This window comes from Apodemus sylvaticus, chromosome 11, assembly GCF_947179515.1.
Source record: "Apodemus sylvaticus chromosome 11, mApoSyl1.1, whole genome shotgun sequence".
In the NCBI taxonomy this organism is placed as follows: domain Eukaryota; kingdom Metazoa; phylum Chordata; class Mammalia; order Rodentia; family Muridae; genus Apodemus; species Apodemus sylvaticus.
The window spans coordinates 16,829,907-16,844,207 of NC_067482.1; the positions used below are offsets into that span (position 1 = coordinate 16,829,907).

At 44.5% G+C, this 14,301-nt stretch overlaps 1 protein-coding gene across 1 annotated transcript in view; it reads left to right on the forward strand.

The window, feature by feature from the left end:
* Ccdc158 (coiled-coil domain containing 158) overlaps positions 1–14,301 on the forward strand; it is a 50,524-nt gene that overhangs the window by 26,291 nt on the left and 9,932 nt on the right. Inside the window, exons 14-19 of the mRNA XM_052198933.1 lie at positions 2,324–2,482; positions 4,303–4,395; positions 5,271–5,396; positions 6,195–6,343; positions 8,630–8,689; positions 11,390–11,449. Coding sequence (XP_052054893.1) covers positions 2,324–2,482; positions 4,303–4,395; positions 5,271–5,396; positions 6,195–6,343; positions 8,630–8,689; positions 11,390–11,449 — 647 coding nt within the window. The remainder of the gene's footprint in view (positions 1–2,323; positions 2,483–4,302; positions 4,396–5,270; positions 5,397–6,194; positions 6,344–8,629; positions 8,690–11,389; positions 11,450–14,301) is intronic.

The window sequence follows — 14,301 nt, forward strand, 5'->3', positions numbered from 1 at the left end:
CAGCCCCTGCTCCAGTTGTTCAGGACCCACATGAAGACCAAGCTGCACACCTGCTTCATATGTGTGGGGAGGCCTAGGTCCAACCAGTCTATACTCTTTGGTTGGTGGATCAGACTCTGAGAATCCCAAGGGTCCATGTTAGTTGACTCTGTTGGTCTTCTGTGGAGTTCCTGTCCCCTTCAGGGCCCGGAGTCTCATGAATTGTGTTAGGGGTTGGTGCTTGCCCATGGGCCAGTATTGGTTGGCCGTTCCCTCAGGCTCTGCTCCATCCCCCGTGTCTGCATTTCTTGTAGACAGAATAAATTTGGAGTTGAAAGTCTTGTAGGTGGGTTGGTGTCTCTTACCCCTCTTCTAGGGTTCCTGCCTGGCTACAGGACGGTGGCCTCTTCAGGTTCCATATTCCCAATGTAGAGATGCCCCTCACCTCCTCACCCCAGTCAGTTGCAGATTTCTATTCATACTCATGGCCATCTGGCCATCTCTCCTGTCCTTCCCCACACCTGATCCTGAACTCCCATTCCCCTACCCATCCCCCCCTCAGTGCTCTCTCTCCATCTGCCTTTTATGACTATTTTATTTCCCTTTCTAAGTGAGATTCAGGCTTCCTCACTTGTGCCTTCCTTCTTTAGTTTCTTTGGGTCTGTGGAGTGTGACATGGTACCTATATTTTTTTGCTGATATCCACTTATAAGTGAGTATATACCCTGTATGTCCTTTTTGGACTGGGTTACATCACTAAGGTTGATATTCTCAAGTTCCATCCATTTGCCTGCAGAATTCATGATGTGTTTGTTTTTAATGGCTGAGTGGTATTCCGCTGTGTGGATGTGCCACATTTTCTTTATCCATTCAGTTGAGGGACATCTACGCTGTTTCAAGTTCCTGGGTACTATGAATAAAGCTCTGAACATAGTTGAGCAAGTGTCTGGGATGGTGGCGCATCTTCATCTTTTGGGTATGTGCCCAGGAGTGTTAGAGCTGGGTCTTGAAGTAGAACTATTCCCAGTTTTCTGAGAAACTGCAAAATTGGTTTCCAAAGTAATTGTACAAGTTTGTCCTCCCACTAGCAATGAACAAGTGTTCCCTTTGCTCCACATCTTAGCCAGCATAGGCTATCCTGAGTTTTTGATCTTAACCATTCTGATGGGTGTAAGACAGCACCTCAGAGATGTTTTGATTTGTGTTTTCCCTGATGTCTAAGGGCTTTGAGCATTTCTTTAAGCGCTTCTTGGCTATTCAAGCTTCCTCTGTTGAGAATTCTCTGTTCAGTTCTGAACCCATTTTTAAATTGGGTTATTTGGGTTGTTGATGTCTAACTTCTTGAGCGCTTTGTAAATCTTGGATATTAGCCCTCTGTCAGATGTAGGGTTGGTAAAGATCCTTTCTTCATCTGTAGGCTGCCAATTTGTCCTATTGACGGTGTCCTCTGCCTTATCAATTGTTAGTCTCAGAGTCTGAGTCATTGATGTTCAGGAAATAATCTCCTGTACCAATTCGTTCAAGGGTACTTCCCATTTTCTCTTCTATGAGATTTAGTATATCTGGTTTTATGTTCAGATCCTTTATCCACTTGGGCTTAAGTTTTATGGGAGGTGATAAGTATGAGTCTATTTTCATTCTTCTCCATGCAGACATCCAGTTAGTCGGCACCATTTGTTGAAGATGCTTTCATTTTTCCATTTTAAGGTTTTTGGCTTCTTTATCAAAAATCAAGTGTCCATAGGTGTGTGGCTTTATTTTGGGTCTTCGATTTGATTCCATTGAACAATGTGCCTGTTTCTGTACCAATCCATGGGGTTTTTATCACTATTGCTCTAACCAAACAAGTGACAAGAACTTCAAGTCTCAGAAGAAAGAAATTGAAGAAGATCTCAGAAGATGGAAAGATCTCCCATGCTCATGGATAGGTAGGATTAACAGTGAAAATGGCCATCTTACCAAAATCAATCTACAAATTCAATGTAATCCCCATCAAAATTCCAACACAATTTTTTATAGACCTTGAAAGAACAATTCTCAACTTTATATGGAAAAACAAAACACTCAGGATAGCCAAAACAATTCTGAATGATAAAAGAACTTCAGGATGAATCACCATCCCTAACCTGAAGCTGTACTACAGAGCAAGATTCCATTTTTTTTTTTTTTTTTACAATGTGTGGCTGCTTCATACTCTGTAGAAGTTACCAGAGATCTGAGAACCTAAGAAGCAGTACTGGTAGAGATGAAAATGTATCAGAGTCCTTTGACAGAAGTTTTAGGCCTCAGCACACTTATCAACTTTTTATCAACAATTACTCCTGGTCCTTTGTCTCCCATGCAGGAGAGACACTTTTTGAAAGAAGAGAAGAGCAAGCTCAGCCAGGAGTTGAGCACCGTGGCGACAGAGAAAAACAAGATGGCTGGAGAGCTGGAAGTGCTACGATCTCAGGAACGACGCTTGAAGGAGAAGGTTGCCAACATGGAAGTCGCTCTTGACAAGGTAGTTTATTAGCTGAGGTGATGTGGGAATTACCCCCTGACAACAGCTGGATAGGATAGTTCTCAGTGGAAGTTCTGTACCACCAGCTTGCATCGTATCTCAATCTTACAGCACAGAGGCAGGCTGTCACTTACTGAGGAGACAATTTAGAGATCTGCCATTGCGTAGGTGGTCAGTAACTCTTTGTTGCTGTCACCAAACCACCTGGGAGGGACAGGAGAGGCTGTTTTCAGTCTCAGTTTCATGTTTCTCTCAGTACATCATGTAAGGAAGGCTGCTGTGGAGCTCACGATAGTAGGAAGAATGGTAGCCACACTCATATCGTGACAGGCCAGGGAGCCAAGTGGAGAGGAGGTGCCAGGGTGAGGAAGAGCCTGCCTCTAGGACTGTGCTGCTCAACCTCCTGACGCTGCGACCCTTTAATGCAGCTCCTCATGTTGTGGTGACCCCCAGCCATAAAATTATTTTTGTTGCTACTTCATAACTGTAATTTTGCTACTGTTATGAATAATAAATGTAAATATCTGATATTTCTGATGGTCTTCGGTGACCTCTGTGAAAGGGTCATTCAACCCCTAAAGGCTGAGAACTGCTGCTCTGTGGGGCTTTGTGTCTGCTGGACCCCACTTCCTAAAGTGCCACAGTCTGTGGGAAACATTTTTGACTCAAGTCATAATAGCATACTCCCTCCCCCAAAATAACTGATTCTTCCTCCCAGTCCCATGTTTCCAGAAATAAGACTCAGACTCAAAATAGATTGAGTCTACGGCCTTGACAAATACCTTGGTCGTATGGCCAGGCTCTTCTCTGACTAGAATCATGACAAAATGACCCGTTTATTTTAATCTGCATTCTGCCCCATGGTTGGCCACCTGTGCTAAGGTACCGTGTCTGTCTCCTCACATCTGCCCAGGTGGACCTCCCACTTGGCTCTGTCTCACAATTCTTTCCCCTCCAAATTTTCCCATTTTCTATTTCCTACCTAAGCTATAGGCCATAGGCTTTTTGATTGACAGGCGATGAATCCATTCAATGAATAGTACACAAGATATTCTCTCTACAATTTTCAAGCTAACACAGTCATAGGAGCAGTAGATCTAATATGTCCTTGTATCCTTACTTACCTGAGTAAACCTACCGTCAAAAATGAGCTACTCTTTAGGAGGAATACAATCTCTTACATGTTGATAAAATGATAGTGCTAATATCTGATGCCTTGTTGGGTAGAAGACAGAAGAAAGGAGAAGGGCCTGGCGCTGTTTATCATTGTTATCCAGGGATAAATCTGTCTTCCTGTCACTCAGAAACCCTGAAAACTAACATTATCAAAACCAATCACTAATGCCTAAGAAGCCAGACCTCTTGGTTAGATAAAATACTCCATGATCTGACTGTGTCAGCCATGTTTGCTAACATGGTACTCTGACTTCAGCTGTAGCTTGGATTTGGATGTCACCCCAATCTTGCTGTATAGCCCAAGGTGACATTGAACTACTGGTCTTTCTGGCTCCGCCTCCTACGTCCTAGAACTACAGGCCTGCGCCTCTGAGCACAGATATGCATTTCATGCTTTAACAAAGCTTTTTGCTCACCTCATCCTTAGTTCACTCGTTCATACTAATTACTGCAAATGCGCTGTGTGTACCCTGGTAGGATGGGCCACGTGAGGGCGTGCCACAGATACATGGGTCACTGGAACATGGTGTGGTGTGCCAGAGGTAGATGGTTTTCCTTGAAGAGCTGAAAACTGTATTACAGGTTGATGAATTAAAAGTGCATAAAGAATGGGGGATAAACCACTTATGGTTGCTCGATTGTAGGCATCTTTGCAGTTTGCAGAGTGTCAAGATATAATACAGCGCCAGGAACAGGAATCGGTGCGTCTAAAACTGCAGCACACTTTGGATGTAAAAGTAAGGTCATTTTCATTATACATAGTGTGAGCAGAGACAGTGCCTATGCTTTAATAGTCTGTGTGTGTGTGTGTGTGTGTGTGTGTGTGTGTGTGTGTGTGAGAGAGAGAGAGAGAGAGAGAGAGAGAGAGAGAGAAGGAGGGAGTCCGGTCATATTTGTATGTTCTTAAGTGACTACTGTGGAGGCCAGAGGTCATGTTTGGCCCCTTCCTCAGTCAGTCCCAGCAGGGCATCTCCCTGACTAGGCCCTCACTCACTAGGTCGGGTTGGCTGACCAGCAAAGCCCCAGGATCCCCGTCTCCCCTCTCTGCATGAGGGTTACAGATGTTGTTTGGCATTGCATGAGTACTGGAGTTGAAGTCCTTATGCTTGCACACAAGCCCTTTACCATCTGCGCCAACTCCCAGGTCCCTGCATCTCTTATATTTAAATATAGTTTCCACATCATCTTCTGCTAGCACTTATGAAGTCTGTGGAGGTGTTACTACTCCATGTGTCCACACTTGAGATTTAAGATAACATCGAAGCATCACATTTCAGTCCTACTTGACGATAAGCAAGTAGAACAGTGCTCCACAGCGCCTGCCTCAAGTATCTAAGCGGAGTTTTACACTCTCAGATGCTGAGTGAACACAAAGACTCAGAGGATGAACGTTTAGCTTGTTCGTGGAATAATCTACATGACTATGAAACATCTTTTCTTAAAAATAGTGCTTTTATCCTGAAATGTGTATATTTTTCAGAGGAATAAGTTGATCATTATTTTAAAGTTTTAATAATAGGTTTGCCTGTGAAATTAAAAAGATACTTTTGATTTCACAACTCTTTGTAGCTGTAGGCTGCCATCACCTTGCTCACATCTGCATTGCTTGCAGGAACTTCAGGGCCCTGGATACACCTCTAATTCCTCAATGAAGCCCCGCCTTCTCCAGCCGGCATCTGTGACTCGGTCTCATTCCAACGTGCCATCCTCCCAGTCGACAGCCAGCTTCCTGTCTCATGTTAGTAACCAGCGTCACCCATAATGAGGGGAAAAGTCACCTTCAGAAGTAATGATTATAACTAGCATTTCAATGACTAGATCTTAGATTTATACAATTTCTAGGAATCCAAACTAAAAAAACAATTTCTTCACTATTAATTATTTTCTTGGAAAAGACAAAATGAAATAGCCATTGGGATTAATGATAACAAAGATATTAAAGTAATTTTTAATTTCATTAAAACAGAACTTTTACATTATTACAGAATTACATTATGCAGAACTTTTTTGTTTGTTTGTTTGTTTTTGTTTTTCGAATCAGGGTTTCTCTGTGTAGCCTTGGCTGTCTTGGAACTCACTCTGTACATCAGGCTGGCCTCGGACTCAGAAATCCGCCTGCCTCTGCCTCCCAAGTGCTGGGATTAAAGACCACCACTGCCCGGCCAGAACTTTTTATACTTTCAAAACACAAGAAAAATATGGACAATATAAATTCAGGCTTTCTCAGAAGATGTATAAATTCCTTATAATAGGCAGTGAGCTCCTACTCTTAAAAAAGAAAGACTTGTTCCATACATCAGTTACAATAATCAAACTTTTCAAAGCCCTGTCTTTAAAATGGCAGCAGGGTCATCAGAACCACTGCAGATACAGTTTAAATAAAGGTTGGGTGCTAGCCTAATGCCTGGGGGTTGAAACAGACCTGTGCACTGCAAAATAGACCATCACTATTCTGCTTTCCCATAATTTCTGTCTAGCAGCTGCATTACTTTTATAAAAGAATATAATGTGCAGATGTGTGTGTTGCTTTAATCAGCACTCTATAAAAGCCAGCACACTGAAGGAGGACCCGACGCGGGACCTGAAGCAGCTTCTGCAGGAGTTGAGGAGCGTCATCAACGAAGAGCCAGCCATGCCCCTGAGCAAGACTGAGGAGGACGGGAGGACTCCATCTCTTGGAGCATTGTAGGTGACTGTAAGACTGCGTGCTCACGGTGGCAAGGCTCCTCCCCAGAGTGTGCTGCCACCACCATTAAGTTGTCAGAGTGCTCCTTTGGAGGTCAAAGTAAACAACTTTGAGCCAGCATGAAGGTGGATTAGGCAAAAGTAAAAAGGCCAGTTCCTAAGAGCAAAAGAGAGTTCATTCAGTCTAGAAAGTGAGCAGTGCAAGTGTTCGTGTTGATTTGTAGTAACTTAAGATTCCCAAGACATTTCACATCCATATTCTAACTTGACGATCACACACACACACACACACACACACACACACACACGACTGTGAGAAGGCGGTGCTGCTCAGTTTTCGCTGCTCTGATTTAAGCTCCAGGCAGACTGTGCTACCAGCCCTGCCCAGGTTCCCTCAGGTCCTCAGACACACACACACACACACACACACACACACACACACACACACACGCTTACCTTTCACTGTATCGGCCCAATTGCTGGGCACTTGTCGTCTCGCGTGGCCAGCATGCCCTTCTGATACTCTGTCTGCCCTCAGCTCTAGTTGTCTCTAATCTCCTGCCCAGGGAAATGGTCTATGGCCGCTCCGCCTGAGATCTCACATGGCTGGTCACCTTTTGTCCCTCTGAGGCATGGTGAAAAAACATGGTGATACAGGGTGGGACAGCATTTATTTGTCCCATCTTATAAGCACAAGAAACAAATCACAAAGGGCCGATTTATGTGCAACACACAGTCTGTTGCAAAGCTAGAACTCTGTAGCACTGGGAACTAGGAGCACTCAAGGAATGAGCTAATAGGAAAAGTCCAGGTCTCTGGCTATTCTTGACAATGGCTTATATCAAATTAATAAGTCTCACCCAAAACAGATTCAGTCAGCTTACCAGTCCTTCCTTCCTGTATCTGTAGAGATCAGTGAGACTCCTGTGTGCTTTTCAAGTGCTTTTGACTTGCTATTTAGATAAGCTTATATTAAACATTTAACATGGCATCCATGTTGGTATTAATCTTATTTTTGTAATATTAATGTGTTTATAAGGCAAATATCTGAAAGTAAAATTTTCTGAATATCTCTGTGTAACTCATCTCCAGTTCCTTAAGATGTTCTGAGGATGTATATTTAATTTAAATGCTGCCATTAGTTGGACTGATATAATTGTTAGAGATAACAGTAAAGCTTTAGTAATGTATTAGTGATGTATCATGACCTCTGGCACATAATATCAGAAACGTTCTTTTGGCTAGGAATCCTTGGACTTGCAGATCGTTTCCTTTTCTGTGTGTGTGTGTGTGTGTGTGTGTGTGTGTGTGTGAGAGAGAGAGAGAGAGAGAGAGAGAGAGAGAGAGAGAGAATGAGGCAGAGTCACTGTGTAGCCCTGGCTGTGCTGGAATTCATTGTATAAACCTGGCTCCCCTCAAACTCAGCTACCTGCCTGCCTCTGCCTCCTGAGGGCTTAAATTAAAGGGTGTACTACCACATACCATTAGTTTTTTTGTTTTTGTTTGTTTTTTGTTTTGTTCTGTTCAGACTGGCTCTGAACTCTTGACCCTCCTGCCTGAGCATCCAGAGTGTTAGGATGACAAGCATACATGTGCTACCGTGCCAAGCTGATCACTTTCATTTTTCTTGTAACTCTTATGGGCCCTCTGAGCACAGGCAGTGTTGTGAGGTGAATTGACAGATGAATAAATATAAGCATAAATTGCCCTTCCCCTTATGAAACCAAGAGAGTCACAAGTCTGGTCCCAAGCACTGCTGATACGGAGGGTCACCATAGCTTCCCCTGTCAATTCCCATCACTGCTGTCCCCAGTGCCCTGAACTGCATCAAACAAAGGTATCTGGTGATAATCCTAGTCAATTTTCTGTAATCCTCCAAATGGCCCTGCCATTAAAGTCTGACTTCTCCCTAATGCTGAAGAAGTGCTGCAGAATGCCTGCAAGAAAGCCTGTGTAGTGGTGCCTGTCTGGAAGCCTAGCACTTGTGGAGCAGAGACAGGAGGATTGTTGCCAGCCTGGTTTGCATGGTGAGTTCTAGGCCAGTCAGTGCTATACAGCTCCAACCTGTTGAAACAACAACAAACCGTACACCAAAACCAAACTCACGGAAGAGAGCTTGGTCTGAGTTGCAATCCAGAACTATCTGGATTTGATAGGTTTGCTTGGATGCTTAAAACGCAGTGATGGGCGGGAAGCTTGAAGAAGACACGAGTGGCTGGCTGACTGTGTGTAAGAGGTGAGTCGGACCTGCACATGCGCTGACTCAGCTGCGTTCTGTCTCCACAGAGATGACAGAGTCAGAGACTGCATCACCGACTCAAGCCTGAGATCAGAGCTCTGCCACAGGTGAGCACGTCAGACTCAGGCTGATCCGTTGTGCAGGGATGTTCTCCACGGCCTGGCAGTTTGGGAAGTCAGTTTGACTAGTTTTCATGGAACTTGGTGTGCAACATGTGATGGCTTCAGAGAAGGAAAGCAGTGGCATTATTTAACTCTAAAAAGGACTTCAAGGTCCTAGAAGTGAGCGGAAAGCATGCTCTTTCCTTTCTTTTCTTTGTTGCTTATTTTAAATCCTGCTGATCCGTGAGCCTCGGCTTTCTGTCAGACTGCCTGAGGGAACTTACAGGAGCATAGGTTGATGTCCCCATGTCCCTGAGGTTCCAGCCCACAGTCAGCAGGCACAGCCATTGTTTTGGGTCCCTGCTGAGGTGTCAGACAGCAGTGGGAAAGCTCTGTAGGACTGAGGCAGGCTGCTCACCTCAATGCCGAGGAAGGAGCAGGAGACAAAAGGGCTGGGGACCACGGTCCCGGTCCCGTCACTCATGGTGACACAAGGCTCCACCTCTGGAAGGGTCCACTGCCTTCTAGGGCCTCCAAGCTGGGGACCAAGCCTTAGTCCTTCATTTAACGCACAGGATTTAGGAGGGCATTCAGCATCCAGACAGAAGCACTGATATTTATTTAGCCGTATGAACTATTGGCACAGTAAGCCATACCAAAGGATGTTCTCCACGTTTACATGTATTTACAGTGTCGTTTGTAACTTTGAAAGGTGGTTCAGAAGGAAGTAACAACAGCATCAATGTGAGATTGTAAGACTTGTGCTAAAAATGATCCTATATTCACCAGCTGAATAGCTGAATTCTAAATGAAACCATTTTAAAAATGAAGAAATCTTACAGCATTCTACAAAACCTAAAAAGGACAAGTTCTGAGAGCAGTGTGAGCAAAAGAAAAGAAAAAAAGTCTGATAGTTCATTATCCAGAGAGGACACAGGCTCATTGCTTTAAAATCCCGTCTCATCACTGCCTGTTGCAGTGATCACTGATTTCCCATCTGACTGTGCTGCCTACTCTAAGTCACCCTAACACAAGCTCGAGTTGCTGGAGAAGAGGAAACAGTGGAGAAGCACCTCCGTGCAGTGCAAGCCTGTGAGGCATCGCCATGAATGATGATGCGGGCGGGGGCTGCGGCCACCCTAGGCAGCTGCTCCTGAGCTGTCTGGGGAAGCAGGCTGAGCCAGCGTGGAGGAAGCAGGCTGACCCAGCGTGGCACAAGCATTAGGCAGGGTGTCCTGGCTCCTGCTTCAGGTCCTGCCCCTAGGTTTCCTTCTACCTTGAGTTCCTGCTCTGACTTTCTTCAGTGATGAACTGTGATGTGAAAGTATCAGCAAAATAACCTCTTTCCTTCAGATTGCTTTTGGTCATGGTGTTTCCTTACAGCGATGATAACCCTAAGTCACACCCTAGACTGATGTACTGTGTTCTAATCTAACTAGATTGTACCACCATCACCACTACCCCTTTGTTAAAATCCCGAGGCAGGGTCTTACACATAGCCAGGAGTGGGTGATCTTGAGGCAGGGTCTTACATATAGCCAGGAGTGGGTGATCTTGAGGCAGGGTCTTACATATAGCCAGGAGTGGGTGATCTTGAGGCAGGGTCTTACATATAGCCAGGAGTGGGTGATCCTGAGGCAGGGTCTTACATATAGCCAGGAGTGGGTGATCCCAAGGCAGGGTCTTACATATAGCCAGGAGTGGGTGATCCCGAGGCAGGGTCTTACATATAGCCAGGAGTGGGTGATCCCGAGGCAGGGTCTTACATATAGCCAGGAGTGGGTGATCCCGAGGCAGGGTCTTACATATAGCCAGGAGTGGGTGATCCCGAGGCAGGGTCTTACATATAGCCAGGAGTGGGTGATCCCGAGGCAGGGTCTTACATATAGCCAGGAGTGGGTGATCCCAAGGCAGGGTCTTACATATAGCCAGGAGTGGGTGATCCCGAGGCAGGGTCTTACATATAGCCAGGAGTGGGTGATCTTGAAGAACTCCTGATCCTCCTGCCTCCAGTGCCTGATTGCTAGGATTTCAGCAGACCATGCTGCCCGTGTACATGGTGTTAGTGACCAAACCCAGAGCTTTGTACATGACAGGCAAGCACTGTACTAAGCTGTCCTTAGTCCTCAAGTGCCACAAGACAATCTGCAGGAGTCCAGCCTCTCCATCTGGGCCCCAGGGATCAAATTCATGCTGCCAGACTTGGCACCGAGCCTTTTATGGAAAGGCTTCTCACAGCTGCCTTCCTGTTGACTTCGCATTCTCTCTCAGAAAAGCCAGAGCGGCAACCTTACTCTTTTTGGTCTATATCTACCCAAAATCAGTGCTCAAATGAAAATGTGTTTTATCATAAAGCTAATATTTGATGATCTATTTAGCTATCACTATAAAAATAAATTGTCCTTGGGGTGTAGCTTATTCTTACGGCCCTGGGTTCAATTCCCAGCACCGTCCTGCACTAAAGAATCAGTTCTCCTATAGATTTTTATTATATCAATAAGAAAATAACAATCTATCTTGTGTTTTTTGTTTTGGTTTTAAAGACAGGGTCTTACTATGTAGCCCTAGCTGACTTACAACTCACTAGGCCAAGCTGACCCGGACCACCCAGAGATTCTGCCTTCTAAGTGCTGGCATTAAGCACCTGGCACTGTGCCCAGCTTTATAACATTGGATCTTTAATTCCTGCTCTTCTCTTCCCAACAGGAGCAACAACTCCTTGAGGGAGTCCACTGAAGGCAGCAAATCCAGTGAGACCCTGAGCAGGTGAGAAATGCCTGCCCCGCTTAGAACGTGCCTGTGTTGTTCAGTTCTCTGACTTAAAGCCATGAACTCTAATGTACCAAATGTGCTGTCCTAGCCCCTGGAATATATAAGCAGATAGATTCCAGTCCTGACCCTTCAGTTGCATAAAGCTATAATGTGTATTTATAGAATAACTTATAGAAAATCCTTACTTTAATCTTTTTTTTTGTTTTCATGACCCATAAAAACATAGACCATCTTTATATCTTTCTTAAGAGTAGGAGAATGTTTTCTGTGGCACTCCTAACAGTGGGAGTGGGGTGTCTTTGACTCGTACACCTGCTCTTGGGACTCTTTTACTCCTAATGGATTGCCTCACCTAGTCCTGATATTAGAGCTTGTTATGCCACGTTCATTTGATATCCCTGGAATATCAATGCTCTTTTCCAAAGGGAAGTGGATCTAGGGGAGAGGGGAGGTAGGGAGTGGACACTGGGAGCGGGGAAGGGAGGGAAACTGGTAGGGTTGTTTTGTATGAGAGATGAATAAAAAAAGAATATGAAAATGATTGCATACTCAGAACTGCTTACATTTTAGTTATTGTACTGGCTAGTTTTGTCCATTATTGTACTGGCTACCTTTGACACAAGCTCCAGTCGTCAGAGAGGAGGGAGCCTCAGTTGAGAAAATGACTCCATAAGATCTGGCTAGGCAAGCCTGTGGGGTGTGTCTTAATTAGTGATTGATGGGGGAGGGCCCAGCCAATTGTGGGTGGTGCCATCCCTGGGCTGGTGGTCCTGGGTTCTATAAGAAAGCAGCTGAGCAAGCCAGGGGGAGCAAGCCAGTGAGCAGCACCCCTTCATGATCTCTGCGTCAGCTCCTGCCTCCAGGTCTCTGCCTTGTTTGAGTTCCTGCCTGACTTCCTTTGCTGATGAACTGTGGTGTACAAGGATAAGCTGAATAAAGCCTTTCCTCCCCAAGTTGCTTTGGTCATGGTATTTCATGGAAGCAATCATAACTCTAAGAATGAGCTTTTTCATTCCATATTCTCAGCACTTGGGCATAATGCCTACCAAAAACCATTCAGTAAATACTTTTTAGTGAATGAATCAAGGCAATATCTTAAATACTCTGTTTCTGCTTCTTGATTACAATACAATAAATTGAACCTTTCTAACTCTGTCTTTTCATCTAAACAGAAATGATGTATTGATTTTCTTCTTTCTTTGATATATAGTACTACACTGTACCTATGAATAATAACTATATGATAATTCTATCCCTCCTGTTTTCTGGTTGCTTTAGAGTTATCTCTTTTTGTTTATCTAATTATGTGGTAGCAATTATCTTCCTCTTTTTCGGCTAGAAATGAGGAAAATGAGATTGTGTGAGCAGCTTGCCAAGGGCATTCAGCTTGTAATCTCTGAAGACCACTTTGAACTTGAAGCCTCAATGGCTTCCAAGTGCATGTCACGTTTGTAGCCACTACTGTGTACTGCCTCTGGGGACTTACACTGAGCTACCTGGGAGGAAGCCAATCACAGGCATAGGGCAGAGTTACTTCCCCCGGTAACAAGAGCTCCACTGTAGAGTTTGTGATTAGAAAAATCTGTTTCTTTCAATAATAAAATTATTAGTACCTATTTTTTTTAAAAAGTCACTGAAAAGATACTATTTTACAACAACAACAAAAAGATACTATTTTACAACTGAATGACTGTCATAGCCAAAACTACCTAAAGTCTCACATCTGCATTTGCATAAGGCACATTGTGGTAACCAGCTGTCAAATAGAGCTTCCCAGGGACTCCACCGGTATGCTTTTCAGAGACTGAGACTTCTTTAAAAATCTTCACATTTAGCTGGACAGTGGTGGCGCACGCCTTTAATCCCAGCACTCTGGGAGGCAGAGGCAGGTGGATTTCTGAGTGTGAGGCCAGCCTGGTCTGCAGAGTGAGTTCCAGGACAGGCAGGGCTATACAGAGACACCCTGTCTCGAAAAAACAATAAACAAACAAACAAAAAAATCTTCACATTTACGTGTGTGTGTGTGTGAGCGCATGTGCGTGTGCATGCATGTACCAGAACACATGTGTGGGTCGGAGAAATAACTGTGGGAGCCAGTTCTCTCCTTGCATCGTATGACCAGGGACTGAACTCAGATCATCACGGTCAGTACCAGCACTTTTCCCTGAGGGGCGACCAGCATACCATTTTTTGCTGTCATGTTCTCACTAACCCTTACCACTCTTGATCTCTAGTAACTCAAACTTACTACTAAACTGACAAAGTAACCCCCAGTCCTTATTTGTCAGTCGTCTCTTTAACTTGTATCATGCATAATGATGGCTATGAATAAGGCACTTAACAGCAATGAATCAAGCTAGTAACACCCCTGTGTCTCAGCAAGAATTGTTAGCTCAGTCATCCAGAGGACTCAGAACTGAGGCAGGCAGGGCCAGGCCTGTTTCCACCCACTGATCCGACTGTCTCTTAGAGTTTTGAAACCTTGTATTATTTAATGCTGAGTTCTTGTCAGCTCTCTCTGGTTTCTTCTGTTTCCTTCCTGGTCACTTGTTTGGAACTCAGCTCCCCCGCCTTAGCCTCCCAAGGGCAGGGGTTACAGGTGTGTGCTTCCACACTCAGCTGCGGTCCTCATTTTTAAATGAGTGATTAAAATAGCAACTTACAGGATATATGAGAAAATGACTTGTAACTTTTATTATCCAAAAAAATAAAATTTCTAACCAAGATTCCATTAATATGATTTTAGTGAGTGGCCTGGGGGTGCATACCCATAATCCCAGCGTTAGCAGGTATGAGCAGGAAGGTCAAAAGGTCAAGGTCATCCTCAGCTACTTTGGGAGCTGTAG